At 41.8% G+C, this 15,394-nt stretch overlaps 1 protein-coding gene across 6 annotated transcripts in view; it reads left to right on the plus strand.

Annotated features, from left to right (window-relative positions):
• The window catches only part of LOC129701489 (uncharacterized), a 95,477-nt gene that overhangs the window by 46,347 nt on the left and 33,736 nt on the right, over window positions 1–15,394 (plus strand). For 3 of the 6 annotated variants that reach the window (XM_055642704.1, XM_055642707.1, XM_055642709.1), the window contains exons 1-3: window positions 1,545–1,672; window positions 8,160–8,268; window positions 13,034–13,375. The exons of the other annotated variants lie outside the window; for them this stretch is intronic. In XM_055642704.1, coding sequence (XP_055498679.1) covers window positions 8,190–8,268; window positions 13,034–13,375 — 421 coding nt within the window. In that variant the 5' untranslated portion in view covers window positions 1,545–1,672; window positions 8,160–8,189. Of the gene's footprint in view, window positions 1–1,544; window positions 1,673–8,159; window positions 8,269–13,033; window positions 13,376–15,394 lie in introns of those variants that run through there. 6 annotated transcript variants of the gene reach the window in all.

Below are 15,394 nucleotides of genomic sequence, written 5' to 3' on the forward strand. Positions count from 1 at the left end.
ATAAGCTATACTGCCATACTCTAGTCTGGATCTGATCAGTGATACATAGATATGTTTAAGCGATAATATATCTGCTCCCCACTCTAAACCTGCCAAGCATCTCATTACATTGATGGCTTTTTTGCATTTTCCAATTATTTTGTAATGTGGACCCTCCATGTTAATCTGGAGTCAAAGTGGACTCCCAGGAAACGGAAATCTTTTACTCTTTCCAAATTGTTGCCGTATAGTTTTAACTGGACATCCTCTTTAATTTTCTTCCTTGTGAAAACCATTGTCTGTGTCTTCTCTATAGAGAATTTAAAACCCCATTTCACTCCCCACTCTTCCACCTGGGCTATCCCTTGCTGTACTTTTTCCACGATAAAATCTATATTCCTCCCCCTTCTCCATAGGCTGCCATCATCTGCAAAGAGCGATCGCCCCATCTCTGGTTGAATGTTTGCAAATATATCATTGATCATGATTGAGAATAGGATCGGGCTTATCGCACTTCCCTGGGGAGTTCCATTCTCGACTACACATTTACTAGAGATGTCTGACCCTATTTTAACTTGGATACTTCTATCGTTAAGAAAATCCATTATCCAGTTAAAAATATTTCCTCCTACTCCCATTAAATGCAGCTTTATTAGAAGACCTTATCTCCACAATATATCATAAGCCTTCTCTACATCAAAAAATACAGTAACTACAGATTCTTTTTTAACTTGTGCTTTCCTTATATCATCTTCCAAGCACAGAACTGGATCATTAGTACCTCTCCCTTTTCTAAAGCCACTCTGATAATTAGCCACTATACCATTTTCTTCCATTAGATGCATTAATCTTTCATTTACCATTCTTTCCATCAGTTTACACATGTGTGCTGTTAAAGCTATAGGTCTATAATTTACTGGATTACTTGCATCTTTCCCTGGTTTCCTAATAGGCACAATGATTGCTTCCTTCCACCTCTCCGGTATTCGCCCTTCTTCCCACACCTTGTTATATAGTGCAAGTATCTTTTGGAATCCCTCCTCACTTAGATGCTTTATCATTATGTAACAAATATCATCCTTCCCTGGGGCTGAGTTCTTACACATGGCCAGAGCTCTCTTTAGCTCCCCCAAATTAAATGGAATATTGTACTTGTCCTCTGTGATACCTTTCCTTTGTAAGGCCTCAACATTTTCCTCTCTTGTTCTTTCCCTACCTCTTCTTCCTTCATCTGATAAGTTGTGGGAGCTGTGAACCCTACTAAAAGTGTTAACCATTAGTTCTGCTTTGTCTTTATTTGAGACTACAGTTTGATCTCCATTTGTTAAGACAGTCATTATTTCAGAGTTTAATTGATTCTTTATTGATGTAGTTGAACAAGCAACGAGATGACTCATTCCAGGTGTTCCTTATTCTTATACAAGCTGTTACTTTGCATTCTCTCACATCTGGCAAGAATTGTGTCCTCTCTCTACCTTACCATGTGGTCTGATCTGTTCACTCCCCGTGACTACGCTTTATGTAACAGCTGGAAAGGAAGAGGAAGAGGAAGTCCATGTGGCCAACTGTTTCACAAGAGATAAGATCACTCATCGTGCACAGTGAGACTGGGGACCTCAGTTTATTGTGTGTCGCCGTACTAGGAGTTTTGCCGCTCAGTCTCTGCGCCTCTTCACCAGTCTCTTCCCACAAGGTAGGCAATCTAACTTCAGTCACAATTCAGATAATAGATTCACCATCCACAAGTGAAATCTTAATCTGAATATAATGTTCAAATATCTTGTATCTTTTTATCTGTTATTCTTTCAACCACTTCTTCTGTTCAATATGACGCGTTTTAAACTAATCAACATTATACCATGGTCAGATGAACTGAATATTGTAAATGCTGGGAATACAAGGAATAGAAAATGCTGCAAACACGCACCAGGTCAGGCAGCATCCGTGGAAAGAGAAATTTAGACGGGTCTGTCGAAATGGTTCTGCCCTTAAATATGAACTGTTTCTCTCGTCGGACCGGCAGAGTATTACCAGCATTTTCTGTTTTTGTTTATGTTGTTTTATCTCCTTTCCCCATAAACCTTAGGAAAGAGTGTTTTGCTCAATTTCATGACTGCCATCTGCGATTTGACTCTGGCCTGATTAATAGTAACATCGTAATTTTGGATCCCATTACGTCTTTCTGATTACCACAACAATGCTCTAGTAATATTCAAAGTTTCATGGCCTTCACATTCCTGCTGCTGATTTAGATCAATGATTTGATTGAGTTCCAATTTAACCAAATCATTGCACGGCAAAACAAAGAAAGAGTGAGAATGTAAAGTATTAGATAGCAGATTCCTGACCAAGTAAACCAGAATCCTTTGACAAATTAGTTACAGAAGGATAAATGTTTAGTTCAGTCATTGGTATATTTTAAAATTTCTTCATGATTTCGTAGTTTTAAGTTATATGTGCCCTGCATTTTCTAAGCTGGCATTGGTTTAACACAAGACATTTGGGGTAAAAATAAGCAAATGTTACAGATGGATGATCTACATTTTGTTTATAAAACTTATTTTATTTCATGGTTGGTTATTATATTATCTATTGAGTACTGTGTTTACAAACCGTTTATGCTCCTGCAAGTAAAGGGCCTGTCCCACCTACTTTTTCGGCGACTGCAGGCACCCGTCATAGGTCGCCGAAAATGTTCAACATGTTGAAATTCAGCGGCGAACAGAAAGACGCTACGACTCTTTGGGTGACGAGGAGACTACTCACGACCATACTGGCGACACCCTGGTGACATGTTGCGGGTGACACGGGTCGCCAGGGGTTGCCTCTAAGATCATGAGAGGTCTCATAGTCTACTAGTCACCCAAAGAGTCGTGGCGTCGTACTGGTCGCCGCTGAATTTTCAATAAGTTGAACATTTTCGTCGACCTCTGACGAGTGCCAGCAGTTACCGAGAAAGTCGCATAAGTGGGACAGTCAAGAGAGTCAAGAGAGTCAATTTAATTGTCATTTGGACCCCTTGAGGTCCAAACGAAATGCCGTTTCTGCAGCCATACATTACAAACAAATAGACCCCAGACACAACATAATTTACATTTTACATAAACATCCATCACATTGCTGTGATGGAAGGCCAAAAAAACTTATCTGTCCACTGCACTCTTCCCGCCCCCCCCGATGTCAGAGTCAAAGTCAAAGCCCCCGGCTGGCGATGGCGATTGTCCCGCGGCCATTAAAGCCACGCCGGGTGGTGCAAGGTCGCACACCGGGTCTTGGTGTTAGAACCCCCGACGTGCGCTCGCAGAGTCCCGCGGCCATTCCAAGCCGCGCGGGGTGGTGATGTTAGGCCCCGCCCCAGGAGCTCTTCGACCCCGCAGCTCGGGCGGGAGAAGTCGCCGTTGCAGGAGCCCTGAAAAGCGGTCTCCCTCCAGGGACACGCGGGCTCCCGGTGCCGCCGTCCGCAGACCCGCAGTTGCAGCCTCCACATCAGCAGCAGCAGCAGCAGCAGCAGCGCTCCACCACCGCTCCACCCGCTCTGGACTCGGCCAGCTCCGCGACGGTGAGGTGAGTCGGCACCAGAGTCCCCGGTTTTCTTCTGTTGGAGGCCGCACCTCATTGCAGCCCCAACGACAACGGACAGGCCTTTAAGAATGTGATTGTTCTGTTTTGGCAAATGTGAAGATAAAACACTCTTGATTCTTGCAGCAGAAATGTCAGATCTGCTGAAAGCAGTGAAAGCACATTAGCTCAGGCTTACTTTTGACATTGTGTCCCAAAGGCTGCAATGTGCTGAGGTAGAAGATTATGTGTTCTTCCTCAAATTTTTTAATTGGGTCTCATTATGACAGTAACATATGATAAAGAGAGAGAATTCAGAGGGAGAACTAGAATGGTGAATAAAGGTGGCAGGCCACATAAAACTCAAGATTGTCCCAACGCAGACTCCAAACATGCAGTTGCTTGCTCCATTGTATATAAGACAACAATGATCCTATGCAGTGCATTGGATTGTGAAAAGTGCAGGTGAATTGTACTTTGACTTGGTTCTTATGTGAAGTGAAAGGAAGAAATACAAATATGAGTGTTGGATGTCCTGCTGTGGCATGGGAAAGTGCATGATATGGTGAGGACAGAGAATCAGTCCCCAGAGAGCAGCCGCTTCAGCATGTTGAAAGCTGAGGGGAAGATGTGTCTGCTGGAGGAATCTTGGTGAACGAGGCAGACATTACATAGGATGAATGTGGAATAGAAATTGAAGACTATCAGAACTAATCCAGGAGAGGGTTGAGAGCAGAAGATCAAAAATATAAATGATAAATGGTTGAAGGCTCTATCAACTATGGTGGAGGAGAACCCATAATTCAGGGAGAAAGATGTTCTCCACTTCAGATATGACATGGGCAGATAACTAGGAGATAGACACAAAATGCTGGAGAAACTCAGCAGGTCAGGCAGCCTTCCTGGATAGAGAAGGGTTAGGACAGAGCACGGCCAGTCATAGGTGAACGCAAGTGAGGAGGTTATGTGAAAGACAGATGGTTGGACAAAGGCTAGGAATGACTTTGTATCAGGACTCAATTCCAATTGCATCTTTAAATTTGCTGACAAAACCACCATTAATGGGCGAATTATGGATAATGATGATTTAACGTATAAGAGGAAGATCAATTGTATGTTACCAGAACAATAACTTTGCTCTCAATGTCAGTAAGACCAAGGAGCTGATTGTCGTCTTTGCAATAGGTAGGCCAAGAATCATAAACTTACCTTCATCGACGGGTCGGTGGAGGAGAGGGTCAACAATTTCAAGTTCCTGGGCGTGTATATCTCTGAAGATCTGTCCTGGACCCAGAATAGTGATGCAACTGTAAAAAAGCCTATCAATGCCTCTACTTCCTTTGAAGATTGAGGGGATTTGGTATGTCGACCAACACACTCTTGAACTTCTACAGTTATGTGGTAGAGAGCAAATTGAATAGTTTCATCATGGCCTGGTTCACCAATTTGAATCCCCAGGAACAAAGATGATTCCAACAAGTGGGGGAGTCTGCTCAGTTCATTGTGGATATTGATCTCCCCAATGAAGGGATCTCTTGGAAGCAGGACCTCAACCAGGCAGCCAGTATTATCATGACCCCACACCATCCTGACCATGCTCTAACTTCACTCCTGCCATTGGTAAGATGGTTTAGGAGTCTGAAAACTGTGATCTCCAGGTTCAGGAACAGCTTCTACCCAACAACCACCGGGCTACTGAACTTAACAAACACCAACTAAACTTGAACTATGTAAGGTCTGGGTTGCACTGGGGACTTTGGATTTTTGTTTTTGTTTTGCATTAATATTGTTTTTTTTATTGGTTGAACTGTTTTGTATTTTATTATGTTATCTATTGAGTTCTATGTTTAGAGACCTGTTATGTAGCTGCAAGTGAAAATTTCATTGGTCCACATCAGTACATAGGACAATTAAACATTCTCGACGACTCGTACCTATTCATTAACTGGATGCAAATCAGCTGGTAAAAGTCTTTCAATAGGGCACAAATGATAATGTGCACTTTATTGATTACCGATAAGGTTGGTGTACTTTGACCATCTCAAGATGCCCAGGGGAGATTTGAACAACTACAGTTCATGCAACAAAGTTTGCACCAGTGTTGTTAAGCAATGGCTTTTAGATTCAAGTCCGACATGATAAATGAAGAATAACCAATGTCCAACTAAGCATGAAGGGTGAAAATAATATTCTCCCAATTCATCTGTTCCCTTTTATTTTCAGTGTCAGTCGTGGATGCTAGATACCGACACACACTAGGAGAAGTCTGATGCCAGTGCTACCATAACAAATCAATAATGGGTAGAATAGTGCAGCCATAGTGAAGATGTGGTGAAAAAAATGAACATTTAAGAGCATGGATCAATATCTGTTCAACTGTGCCAATTAATTCTAGATATAGGATTATGCTGCCTGTATTGTTAGTGCCACATAAGAGCCTCACATTTCCTTGGAAGTAAAACAAAATGTATCATATCGCTGCCGACATCTCCTGGACGGACAACACGACAGCGGTCATCAAGAAGGCTCAGCAGCGGCTGCACTTCCTGAGGGTCCTCAGGAAGCACAACCTGGACTCTAACCTGCTGCTGACCTTCTACCGCTCGTCCATCGAGAGCCTGCTGACATACTGCATTACAGCATGGTATGGCAGCTGCACCATGGCAGACAGGGAGAGGCTTCAGAGGGTAACCAGGACAGCGCAGAGGATCATTGGCTGCCCTCTCCCCTCCCTGATGGACATCTACACCTCCCGCTGCCTTAGCAGGGCAAAGAAGATCATCAAAGACAGCTCCCATCCTGCGTTTGGACTGTTCGACCTGCTGCCCTCTGGAAGGCGCTATAGGTGCATCAAATCCAGGACAAACACTCAGGAATAGTTGCTTTCCGAGAATTATATCTACCATAAATTCAAAATTCACACATGCACTGACTACACCACCCAACACGGACTTCCATCTGTATATATGTATATATGATCTAATTGTATATATGTCCCCCCCCCCTTCCCCCCCCCTCCCTTCTGTTTTTTTTTTTTTTTTTTTTTTTGTTTCTTGTTTTTTGTGCTAAATTGTATGTATGCACTGAGTACGAGCAGCTTTCAGTTTCACTGTACATGTATAGTGACAATAAATGGCACATCTATATCTATAACTCACACATCCCCTTGTCTGAATGTTTACTTCCTGTTCGACTGTGGTTCAATTAATTATTTGTGAAGTGACAGACATAAGCCTCTGGAATGGCAGTTGCAATAGTGCAAAGCATATTTCACAATCAAGTGGCATTTTATGGAATCACAGAGTTATCTCGGCATCAGTCTGAGATGAGCCACGTCTACTTCTTGCAAGAGCATGTGTTAGTTGTATATTGGAGGACTAGACAAGTATGCGGCCTTATTCCCAGAGTGTCTTGCTCTCACCTGGTCCACTGGCTCTGGTTTTCATATCAATGCTTTAAAGTTTCAAAGGTTATTTATTGGTCACATACACCAGAGGTGTAGTGAAATGCTTGTTCACTAGATCGTCTTGTCAAGTTGATTCTTTGCAAAATGACTGAGATCTACTAATATTCAATCCACTGAACCAAGTAGTTAATCAAGTTACCAAGTAGATATGATCAATGCACAGGTCAACAATATGAATATGCCCATCCCAGTGATTTTATATCCTTAGATACATAAATAGATCTGTTTCTGATCAGTGTAAAATAAAAAATACTTGGTGAAAAATGTTTTTTAACTGTATTTTGTCTATTTCGCAAATAACAGTTCCTTTTTTGGTTCCTCTTTCAGTTATTTTGTAGGAAATGAGGTTGTGTAATGTTCATTCACGTCATGAAAGGAAGTGAGGGCATATCTCACTGAAACAGTTTGGACTGTTTCAGTTCACAAAGTGGAATGAAGAAATAATTTGCAAAACAGATTAATCTCATTACTTTACCTTCACAGTTTGAGGGAAGGGGCCTTTGATTTACCTCAGGTAGTTTCCCCAATCTGGATTTACATTGATGTTGCCACATGAGGTACAGTTGAAATTTTTTTTGCTATCCAGGCAAATCATGCCATACATGAATATGATCCAGCCGACACAAATACAATGGCCAATTCCACATCAGCAATATAGACACAAGAATTGCAGATACTTGTTTACAAAAAGGATATATAGTGCTGGAGTAACTCAGCTGTTCAGGCAACATCTCTAGAGGACATGGATAGATGATGTTTCAGGTCAAGACTTTTCTTCAGACACTGACCCAAATTATCATCTATTCATGTCCTCCAGAGATGCTGCATAACTCGCTGAGTTACTCCAGTACTTTGTGTCCACTTTAGCACCAATGATGTAGACTGGGGTGTGTACTCTACCTTGCTTTCTGAAATTGATGACCTGCTCCTTGGCTTGCTGACATTGTGATAGAGTTGTTATTTTGACACCAAGCTTCTAAGCTCTCTATCTCCTTCCTGCACTCTTGTCTCATAATTTTTTGAGGTTCTTGTAAGTGGAGTTAAACCAGAATTTGGCTATGTAGGCGTGAGTGCATAAGGGTTATAGTAAGGGGCTGAAAATGCATCCTTGATAGTTTTTATATGTCATGTAAAACTATTTGTTTCGCTATTACAGGGTAAGAGAAGGAATCTGTGAAATGAGGCTATGATGGCCCACAGCAAAATGCCTCCTGGTCTGCTGTTCGGAGTCTTGGTTGCTTTACTTCAGTCTGTTTTCACCCAGAGTAAGTGCATTGGTTCACCAATCACTATCAATTTGTTTCTACTTTTTCTGAATTTGTACAAAGCATGTTAGGTCATGAGAGCTCTCAGATGAGGTGAGTGAGGATTTTTATAAGTTCCTCAAATAAGGTACCACACAAGAAGTTAACCAAAAATGTTACAAGCATGGTATTTGGGGAAAATACACACAGTGTGTGTTGAAGATGTTCGGTGCTGGCATGCCATAGAGCTTGTTCATCAAGAACAAGGTAAGTAGGCTTGGCATGAACTGTTCAGAAGTTAATAGTAAGATGATCTCAGTGAAATATATGAAGTTTTAATTTTGTTTGAGAAGCTAGATATGTGGATGATGTTTCCCTGGCTGAGCTGTCCTATTGCAGGTCATTCAAGACAAAGATTAGAAAAATAAATCTGTATTTCAACAGAAAAGAATACTGTATTTGCTCCAGCATATTCAGGGCAGTGATATTAAATAAAAATTGGAATTTAGGTGTTTGCAGGGAAGTATTGCTGACATAATAGATCAGCCATGATAGAAACATAACAAATAGGTGCAGGAGTAGGCCATTCGGCCCTTCGAGCCTGCACCACCATTCAATATGATCATGGCTGATCATCCAACTCGGTATCCTGTACCTGCCTTCTCTCCATACCCCCTGATCCCTTTAGCCACAAGGGCCACATGTAACTCCCTCTTAAATATAGCTAATGAACTGGCCTCAACTAGCTTCTGTGGCAGAGAGTTCCAGAGATTCACCACTCTCTGGGTGAAAAAAGTTCTCCTCATCTCGGTTTTAAAGGATTTCCCCCTTATCCTTAAGCTGTGACCCCTTGTCCTGGACTTCCCCAACATCGGGAACAATCTTCCTGCATCTAGCCTGTCCAACCCCTTAAGAATTTTGTAAGTTTCTATAAGATCCCCTCTCAATCTCCTAAATTCTAGAGAGTATAAACCAAGTCTATCCAGTCTTTCTTCATAAGACAGTCCTGACATCCCAGGAATCAGTCTGGTGAACCTTCTCAGCACTCCCTCTATGGCAATAATGTCCTTCCTCAGATTTGGAGACCAAAACTGCACGCAATACTCCAGGTGTGGTCTCACCAAGACCCTGTACAACTGCAGTAGAACCTCCCTGCTCCTATACTCAAATCGTCTTGCTATGAAAGCCAACATACCATTTGCTTTCTTTACTGCCTGCTGCACCTGCATGCCTACCTTCAATGACTGGTGTACCATGACACCCAGGTCTCACTGCATCTCCCCCTTTCCCAATCGGCCACCATTTAGATAATAATCTGCTTTCCCGTTTTTGCCACCAAAATGGATAACCTCACATTTATCCACATTATACTGCATCTGCCATGCATTTTCCCACTCACCCAGCCTATCCAAGTCACCCTGCAGCCTCCTAGCATCCTACTCACAGCTAACACTGTCCCCCAACTTAGGGTCATCCGCAAACTTGGAGATGAGGCATTCAATTTCTTCGTCCAAATCATTAATATATATTGTAAATCGCTGGGGTCCCAGCACTGAGCCTTGCAGTACCCCACTAGTCACTGCCTGCCATTCTGAAAAGGACCCATTTACTCCTACTCTTTGCTTCCTGTTTGACAGCCAGTTCTCTATCCACATCAATAATGAACCCCCAATACCGTGTGCTTTAAGTTTATATACTAATCTCTTATGTGGGACCTTGTCGAAAGCCTTCTGAAAGTCCAGATATAACACATCCACTGGTTCTCCCCTATCCACTCTACTAGTTACATCCTCGAAAAATTCTATAAGATTCGTCAGACATGATTTACCTTTCGTAAATCCATGCTGAATTTGTCCAATGATTTCACCACTTTCCAAATGTCCCATCCACTATCCCATCTTTAACAACTGACTCTAGCAGTTTCCCCACTACCGATGTTAGGCTAACTGGTCTGTAATTCCCCGTTTTCTCTCACCCTCCCTTTTTAAAAAGTGGGGTTACATTAGCTACCCTCCAATCATCAGGGACTACTCCAGATTCTAAAGAGTTTTGAAAAATGATCACTAATGCATCCACTATTTCTGGAGCTACTTCCTTAAGTACTCTGGGATGCAGCCTATCTGGCCCTGGGGATTTATCGGCCTTTAATCCATTCAATTTACCTAACACCACTTCCCGGCTAACCTGGATTTCACTCAGTTCCTCCATCTAATTTGACCCGCGGTCCCCTGCTATTTCTGGCAGATTATTTATGTCTTCCTTAGTGAAGTTGGAACCAAAACAGTTATTCAATTGGTCCGTCATGTCCTTGTTCCCCATGATCAACTCACCTGTGTCTGACTGCAAGGGACCTTCATTTGTTTTAACTGATCTCTTTTTCTTCACATATCTATAAAAACTTTTCCTGCCAGTTTTCTTTCATAATCTATTTTCCCTTTCCTAATTAAGCCCTTTGTCCTCCTCTGCTGGACTCTGAATTTCTCCAAGTCCTCTGGTAGGCTGCTTTTTCTGGCTAATTTGTACGCTTCATCTTTTGCTTTGATACTATCCCCGATGCAGTCTTTAAATGCCTTCCATTGCATATCCACCGTCAACCCTTTAAGAATTAATTGCCAGTCAATCTTGGCCAATTCGTGTCTCATACTCTCAAAGTTACCTTTCTTTAAGTTCAGAACCATTGTTTCTGAATTAACAATGTCACTCTCCATCCTAATGAAGAACTCAACCATATTATGGTCACTCTTGCCCAAGGGGCCACGCACAACAAGACTGCTAACTAACCCTTCCTCATTACTCAATACCCAGCCTAGAATAGCCTGCTCTCTCGTTGGTTCCTCTACATGTTGGTTTAGAAAACTATGCTGCATACATTCCAAGAAATCCTCTTCCTCAGCCCCCCTGCCAATTTGATTCACCCAATCTATATGTAGATTGGTCACCCATTATAACTGTTTGTTGCACGCATTTCTAATTTCCTGTTTGATGTCATCCACAACTTCACTACTACTGTTAGGTGGCCTGTACACCTAAGGGGCATTTTCTTCCCCTTAGTGCTCCACATATCTACCCATATCGATTCCACATCCTCCAAGCTAATGTCCTTCCTTTCCATTGTGTTAATCTCCTCTCTAACCAGCAACGCTACCCCACCTCCTTTTCCTTTCTGTCTATCCCTCCTGAATATTGAATATCCCTGGATGTTCAGCTCCCAGCCTTGGTCACCCTGGAGCCATATCTCCATGATCCCAACTATATCATAATCATTATCATGATCTTATTGAATTGTAGGCGATGTATGAAGCATTGAATGGCCTACACCCATCTCTGGTCTTTACCGTTGCACGTTGTATGATTCATTAAGTCATACAATAGGCAGATAAGGTATTTATTCCACCGGGTGGCACAAAGAATGGCTGCCTCGCCAACAGTCTGCCTGTCCCTTTCTACTTTTGTTTTTTGTTTGTATGTGTTAAATGTATGTATTAATGTTCTTTAGCTTGCTTTATGTGAGGGGGAGGGTTGTGGGGAACTTTTTCTAATCTCGATGGAGATGCAATTTTTTTTTCAAATCGTTTCTTCGTCCGCACTGCGGCCTAACTTCGAGAAATTAGCAGCCTTTACTGGAGACTGACTTCAGGAGCTCCACCTAGGGAGCCAGCAGATTTACCATCGTTGAGCTCGCAATCCCTTTGCCTGGGATCGACCTCTGACCTCTACCGCGGGAGCCTGCTGAATTTAACATTGTGGAGCTCATGGTCTCTGGTGAGAGACCGACTTCGGGAGCTCCAAGCCGCAGGAGTTTCAGCCACCTCTACACGGATGGTTCGACTGCCCTGACAGCGGGAGAATAAAGAAGAAGCTTAGACTTTATTGCCTTCCATCTCAGTGAGGAATGTGGAGAATCCGCTGTGGTGGATGTTTATGTTAACTTTTATGTAGTTGTGTGTCTTGTTGCTTTTTTGTTAGTATGGCTGTATGGTAATTCGAATTTCACTGTACCTTAATTGGTACATGTGACAATAAACTGACCTTGAAACCTATCTCCACCCCTGCTCCTGTGTAAAATCTGTGCACATTTGCTTTCAGCTACAATGTTGTCCCGTCCCAAGTCATCCAAAATTCCCACTGATTTCCATTTATTTTACAAACGTGTAATCACTGATTTCCATAAAGTTTACCATTCAACTTTTAAAAGGCTGAATCATGGATAGGATTTGAAAAATAAGAAAAATAATAGTCTGTAAAATTTGGAATTTTTGCAAAGTTACATTCTGAGCCAGTGGAATTTACACTTCAGTCAAGAGAGTTTGAAAAAGATCCACAACATTGCAACCTCTACTTTAGTAAAAGGAAGGTTGGGAGGAACTCTCATGGGCTTCCTAAAATTATGAAGATGGAGATGTTGCTGCCACTTGTGGGAGAACATTAAACGATAGTGATGCTCACTATCAGCTTTAGAAACCCCCATCAAATGGGAAACCAATGCAGACTCACTCCTCCATATCTATTGCGTTTCTCTTTCACCCTCCTATCCACTACACCTTCCCCTGTGACTCCTAATTACAGTAAATTCAACCTATAATCATTGATGTATATATTGATAACTGCACCAAATGTGCAATAGTGTTGTTCATTTGCTTGAGTAATAGTGTGACATTTAGATATGATGATCACTTGATTAAAAATAATAATATTGCATCAGTGGAATACCAAGATTAATAATTACTATGGAATAAAACATACATGATTATATTAAAAGACTTCCACTGTTCCTCTTTTTAAACAGATAACCCCAATGATATTTATATTTTCAATAAAATGCATGTCATTGTGTTCCTTGGACCAACCAATGCTGGAAGTGGCCCCGCTGCCTGGTGCTGGACATCACATTCTGGGCAAGGAATACAACAGCTGATAGGTTTACAGAGAGATAATTCCGGTCGGTGGATGCAACATTCGAACCCTGAATTCAGACATTTTGAGTTGTTCCAAGACATGAAATGCGATGATGGTACTGTACATCTGAGGATACGCCGTCTCACATTTAAATTTGCAGGATCCCTCATCTTGGCACAAACATCGCCGAGTTATAAAATCCTGAAACAGTACGAAATATTTGGTATTAAAAGTGAGTATTGAAAAAGAGTTCTTCATGAACAATTCAATGCCTAGCACAGAAAAGTTAATTGATCCATTGAGTAAAAGTGAATTGATCCATTAAGTATGGACCTTGGGGTAAAGCACTGAATTGAGGTGAGGCATCATATTCAGCATAGGGCTGTAAATTGGGAGCAGCTGTTATTGGATAAGTCCATATCTGACATTTGGGAGTAATTTAGAGACCAGTTGTTCAGAGTTCAATACCAGCATGGTCCAGCAAGATGAAGGAAAACAGTAAAGAATGAAGCAAGGAGTTAGGAGGGGTCCTGGAATGTCATTGGCAAATTGTATTAAAGAGAATCTGAAACCTTTTATACATACACTAAAAAAATGGAGATGCAGGACTACTCAAAGATAAAGGAGGTAAGTTACTAAATAAATACTTTACGTCAGTATTTATCAGAGAGGAGGACATGGAAGACATTGAGATCAGGATGGAGAATACGAATATGTAAGAGCAGTTAGTTGTGGCGCTCTTGAAAAGCATTATGGATAGATCCTTAAGGGGCTGTCCCACATGGGCGACCTAATCGCAAATTTCCTCGAGCATGAAGGAGAGTTCCAGTGACCTCATAGGACCTCCTAGGACCATGTGTTGACCATGCCGCAAGTTTGAAGGTCGAAGACACCCTCCTAAACTCGCAGATTAGGTCGCCCAAGTGGGACAGTAAAAGAGCAAATGCAATAAGGATAGATCGCTTGGACTTGATAGGATCTGACCTAAATTAATGAGCGAGGCAAGAGAGAAGACTGCCAGTCCTAGACAATGATCCCTGTATCTTCTCTATTCACAAGCAAGGTCCCAGAGGAGTGGATAGCAGCCAAAGAATTTCTTAGACCCAGTGAACAGCAGATACTAGTTTGCAAAGAAACACACACAAAGTGCTGGAGTAACTCAGCAGGTTATGGATCTGTGGAGAACATGGACAGGCCAATGTTATAAAAGTAACTCAGGAAATTGTAGGCCAGTGAGCTTCACATCAGTGGTAGGGAAGTTTAAGATGGGATTCAGAGATAAGACGTACTTGTATTTGGAAGGTAATGGACACATTACGGAACGATGCTGATGGTCTCGATGGGGCATGTCAAATTTTACAAATTTGATTAAGAATTTTGGGAGTTACTGTAGATAATTGAAGGGATGTTGTTGACATTAGGAAAATGACAAGGTAGACTGATCCAGAGGGTTCAGATATCTGGGATCAATGGTGATTTAGCAACGTCGATTCAGAACTAGCTTCCCATGAAGACAGAGGTTTGTGGTGGAAAGGTGTCATGCTGGGTCTAAGTCTTTGTCCAATGCTGCTCCGCAAGGAAAAGTATTGTAACCTCTGTTGTTTGTGATATATAATTGACCTAGATGAAAATGTAAATGGGTTTATTGATGCAAATAATATGCAAATATTTGGAGTCACAAAAATTGGAGTATCAGGCAGTGAAGAAGTCTGGCTAATGATGCAGCAGTTAGAGGTCAAACACAGATATGGGCAGAGAAATGGCAGATGGAGTTTAATCTGCACATGTGTAAGGTGTTGCACTTTGGGGGGGGGAGGTTAAATGCAAGGGGAAAGTATACAGTTAATGACAGTATTAACATACAGAGCATCATGAGCTCCATGATTAGTTTAATGTGCTGCACAGACATTAGGGCCAATCAATTAAGATCAAATAGAACAAGTTGTCCTACAACTTTAGGCTGTGCACTCCATACGCAAGAAGAAGACATTTGGGCTGCAGCATCTAATCCTGTGCTGTACTATTTTATATTCTGTGGTCAAAAACATCAACCCCACAGTCTCCTACCCTCCAAGAATAAAGTCTTAACCTGACCAACTTCTCTCTGTAACCCATAACCTGCAATCCGAGCAATATTCTCATGATCCTTTTATTCCATTCATTCCAACTTAATGACATCTTTCCTATAACAAAGAACCAAAACTTCACACAATACTCCAACATCTTGTACACTGCAAAATAATATCCCATC

This window comes from Leucoraja erinacea, chromosome 11 (assembly GCF_028641065.1).
Source record: "Leucoraja erinacea ecotype New England chromosome 11, Leri_hhj_1, whole genome shotgun sequence".
Taxonomy (NCBI): domain Eukaryota; kingdom Metazoa; phylum Chordata; class Chondrichthyes; order Rajiformes; family Rajidae; genus Leucoraja; species Leucoraja erinaceus.